At 42.8% G+C, this 5,000-nt stretch overlaps 1 protein-coding gene across 1 annotated transcript in view; it reads right to left on the bottom strand.

Moving 5' to 3' along the window:
• The window catches only part of LOC144960270 (uncharacterized), a gene marked incomplete in the record, with an annotated part of 51,360 nt that overhangs the window by 2,588 nt on the left and 43,772 nt on the right, over positions 1–5,000 (bottom strand). Inside the window, 3 exon segments of the mRNA XM_078893313.1 lie at positions 235–315; positions 2,565–2,624; positions 3,020–3,216. Of these exon segments, the coding sequence (XP_078749439.1) occupies positions 235–315; positions 2,565–2,624; positions 3,020–3,216 (338 nt within the window).

Below are 5,000 nucleotides of genomic sequence, written 5' to 3'. Positions count from 1 at the left end.
TAAAGTGAAACAGCTGCTCTATTGTCTCTGTATTATTTACGTTAATATCGACTGTAGCCAAAGTGAACATATTCGAAGGTCTGATAACCGAGCGCAATTAAGGGCCGGAATTAACAAAGTTGTAATGGACGATCTTATACGTTTGTTTCAGAGTATTTCCATTCCAACAATGGCACCATTACAATTTGGGTTATCAGACCTGCAGAAAAGTACACGTTGACTGAAGCTTGTCACCTGTTGTTCTTTCAAAGCTGCAGCTCTCCTTGCAATCAACAATTGTCGCTCTGCGTCCATTTTGGCTTTGGCTTGGATGAGCTGTTGATGGTGAAATGGAGAAGACATAATGTAGAATGTGCGGCTATGTGATCTAATGTTGATGGTGAAATGGAGAAGAAATATTGTAGATTGTGCGACTATGTGAATATAATGGATGGATAGAATAAAAGATGAAGAAGTATGGAAAAGAACACAGCAGAAACCAGTGAGAGAGAAAATAGGAAGAAGACGATGGAGGTGGATTGGACACACGCTTAGAAAGAATGACTCCACTATAACAAAGAAAGTATTGGACTGTAACCCTCAGGGCAGAAGATCAAGGGGAAGGCCACGAGGAGCATGGAGAAGAATGAAAGAGGCTGATATACCGAGAAGTGGTAAGACATGGAATGAGATTAAAAAGATAGCTCAGGACAGAGAAGGATGGAAATTGTTTGTCTGTGGCCTATACCCTGACCCAGGGTGAAAAAGGCAATGATGATGATGATGATGATGATGATGATGATGATGATGATGATGATGATGATGATGATGATGATGATGATGATGATGCTATGTGATCAACTGGTATGACACTATCTTTCGGATCGGAAGGTCCTCGGTTCGAGACCGAATCGCTCTGAGCGGCGCGAAGTTTTGTCTCTGGGAAAGGCACTTTTATCACATTTTCTCACCGTACTCAGAAGTTAAATGAGTACCCGGCACTTAAAAGCAATTTCTCTGGTCGCAAAAATTGCAATATTGGCTACCGGGCATTATGTCTCGTTCTACGATGTTAAGTGTTGCTGTTGGATTGGAACCCCTTGTAAAGTGCCTTGATCACGTTTTGTCAAATCAATATAATTTAAGGATGTGTGCTGTACCGAAAAGTGTCTTTTAAATTAGGATGTTCATTCATTCATTCATTCATTAATTTGTTCATTCATTCATTCATTCATTCATTCATTCATTCATTCATTCATTCATTCATTCATTCATTCAATCATTGATTGATTGATTGATTGATTGATTGATTCATTCATTCATTCATTCATTCATTCATTCATTCATTCATTCATTCATTCATTCATCCATTCGTTCATTCGTTCATTCGTTCATTCGTTCATTCATTCATTCATTCGTTGATATTAATTCATTCCTTCATTCGATCTTTCATTCATTCATTCGTTTACATTAATTAATTCATTCATAAATTCATTCATTCATTCATTCATCATTCATTCATACATTCGATCGTTCATTCATACACTCATTCGTTCACATTAATTAATTCATTCATAAATTCATTAATTCATTCATTCATCCCATGATCTGACGATCGTCAAGGGACATGTGGGGGGGGGGGTTCACACGGGATGTAGCTCTCACCACTTTCCACCATTCATCTGTATTGTTGACCTTCACCAAGAGGTCTTCCATCTTCATTCCTGTCCATTCCTGGATATTGTCCATCCAAACTTTCCTTTGTCTTCCTCTTCTTCTTCTTCCTCCTGCAAGTGCGGCTTTGTGGTCTAGTGGTATAACACTCGCTTTCGGATCTGAAGGTTCTGGGTTCGAACTTCGCTCGGCGCATAGTTGAGTCCTTGGAAAAGGCTCTTTACTCTCATTCATTCAAGTTTAAAATAAATACCTGGCCGTTGTCAGCGTTGGCTCTGTTGGAAAAAAATGTAATATCGACTAACAGGCGTCATGTCCCGTCCTACATGTTAAGTGTTGCTGTTGGCCAGAGACCCCATGTAAAGCGCTTTGAGCACGTTTAGTGGATATTTCTCTATATAAAAGCACAATTCTTAAAAGGGTAGCCTTCATCACAAACCTTCATGCCTCTCGTCGTTGCTAGACCGTGTTGAGAGCTTTCATTTTATTATTGTTCTCCGATCTAGATGGAATTTTGATCTGGACCTGTGTCTCCTTTGTTCAGAAAAGTCAAGCAATGTTAATAATGATCAGTGGACGGATGGCTGACAATAGAAAATTATTGTCCTTCTGTATGTCATTTTGCATCCTCATCATCATCATCATCATCATCATCATCATCATCATCATCATCATCATCATCATCATCATCATCATCATCATCAACATTACCATCATCATCATCATCATCATCATCATCATCATCATCATCATCATCATCATCATCATCATCATCATCATCATCATCATCATCATCATCATCATCAACATTACCATCATCATCATCATCATCATCATCATCATCATCATCATCATCATCATCATCATCATCATCATCATCATCATCATCATCATCATTACCATCACCTTACCTGTTGTCGTTGTTCAAGAAGAAGCTGTTGTTCCCGCTTTCTCAGCTCTTCCTCCCGTTTCTGTGTGTAAAAGAGAACAAAACAAATAGAACCACATTAAATAAACACGTGTAGCTTAATACAAAAAGGGGGGGGGGAGGGGAGGGGGCTCAACAATAATGACGTCACTTCCCTCGTAATGATGCCCAGTAACTGGTTCTAAACTATCGGAACAATGGCGGATGCCATTATCTCCATCACCACCCTTATGAAATACTTCTCCGAGGAGCACAAAGGTTTATCCAGAGGTGAAAAACATCATAAATCTGATTATCTTTTGACTTTTTGAACATTCTGATCACATGACATATGAAAAGGGTGATGACATCATCATTTTTGCATTATTTCCATGAGCCCATCGTAACAATTTGGGTTATTAGACCTGCGAATAAGTACACGTCGCCCCAAATATTCACCTTCATGATGATCATTTGTTGCTGCCTAATCTTGGCTTCCTGTATAGCGATCTTGGCGGCCACTTCCGGTTTCCACATACACACGTTCTTGCATCCGTCGTTGCAGCAATATTTCTGGGCCGGACACAGCTTGGACGTTCCACACTCGTTAGCCCCGCCTCCGAAAATTGAATAGCATGAGGAGTCAGGGCATTTTCCTGGGGAGGAAATGTAAACATCAACATTGAATCATAATAATAATGAACAATTAATCAACATCATCATCGTCAGCATCATCATCATCACCATCATCATCATCATCATTATCACCATCATCATCATCATAGCATGTCGCTCCAACACAGAACCCACTCCACAGCATCTGGGGAGCAGACTCTTAGGTCATGGTCAGTGCAGCTGGGCCCATCCTGGCAGTCTCTAACGATGTGCTCCGTCGTCTGCCCTCGGCATCCACATGTATACAAACTAGTCTCAGCCAGTCCCCACTTTTTCATGTTTCCATCTGTTTTCCCGAGTTTTGCCCGTGCTCTGTTCAGTGTTACCAATTAATTCCTGGGGAGCTATATTCCGTAGGGCAGTTCTTCTCTCGGAACTTCAACGGCTTCATTTGCATGATTGTCCCACTCATTTCCATGAGGAAAGTCTGTATACAGCTGCATGATTAGTGTTGGTGCTTTCTTTGGTCGTGAAGCTCGTTCTCGACTCCAGTCTACTTGTCGCTAGTTTGCGGTAAATTCAGAATAATATTGTTGAGCTTGAGCTTTTTATATAGCGCAATATCCACTAAACGTGCTCAAAGCGCTTTACAAGGGGTCCCTGGCCAACAGCAACACATAACATGTAGGACGAGACATGACGCCTGTCAGGCGATATTACAAATTTTTGGGACAGAGACAACGCTGTTAACGGCCAGGTACTCATTTTACACCTGAGTACGGTGAGAGAATGTGAGTAAAGAGCCTTCTCCAAGGACTCAACTATGCGCCGAGCGAGGCTCGAACCCAGGATCCTCCGATCCGAAAGCGAGTGTCGTACCACTAGACCACATAGCCGCAAGTTCTCAAGTAAATATCGACCAAGACCTTAAAATCGGGAGCTGGTATGGAACGAGGCAGACATGAAGGTACATGACAGGGAGGAATGGAAAATCTGGACTGTTCACTGTGTCAAAGACATGGGATGGGACGAGGCATCACAGGACAGGGAGGAATGTTGACAATGTGTCAAAGACATGGGATGGGACGAGGCATCACAGGACAGGGAGGAATGGTGACAATGTGTCAAAGACATGGGATGGGACGAGGCATCACAGGACAGGGAGGAATGGTGACAATGTGTCAAAGACATGGGATGGGACGAGGGGGACATGACAGGGAGGAATGGTGACAATGTGTCAAAGACATGGGATGGGACGAGTGGGACATGACAGGGAGGAATTTTGACAATGTGTCAAAAACATGGGATGGGACGAGTCATCGAAGGACAGGGAGGAATGGTGACAATGTGTCAAAGACATGGGATAGGACGAAGCATCACATGACAGGGAGGAATGGTGACAATTTGTCAAAGACATGGGATGGGTCGAGGCATCACAGAACAGGGAAGAATGGTGACAATGTGTCAAAGACATGGGATGGGACGAGGGGGACATGACAGGGAGGAATGGTGACAATGTGTCAAAGACATGGGATGGGACGAGGGGGACATGACAGGGAGGAATGGTGACAATGTGTCAAAGACATGGGATGGGACGAGGCATCACAGAACAGGGAGGAATGGTGACAATGTGTCAAAGACATGGGATGGGACGAGGCATCACAGGACAGGGAGGAATGGTGACAATTTGTCAAAGACATGGGATGGGTCGAGGCATCACAGAACAGGGAGGAATGGTGACAATGTGTCAAAGACATGGGATGGGACGAGGCATCACAGAACAGGGAGGAATGGTGACAATGTGTCAAAGACATGGGATGGACGA

The sequence above is a fragment of the Berghia stephanieae genome, chromosome 15 (genome assembly GCF_034508935.2).
Source record: "Berghia stephanieae isolate SIO BIC M18660-M18661 chromosome 15, UCSD_Bste_1.3, whole genome shotgun sequence".
NCBI lineage: Eukaryota > Metazoa > Mollusca > Gastropoda > Nudibranchia > Aeolidiidae > Berghia > Berghia stephanieae.
Note: the sequence above shows the minus strand (reverse complement) of the source record. Positions and strands in the feature narration are given on the sequence as shown.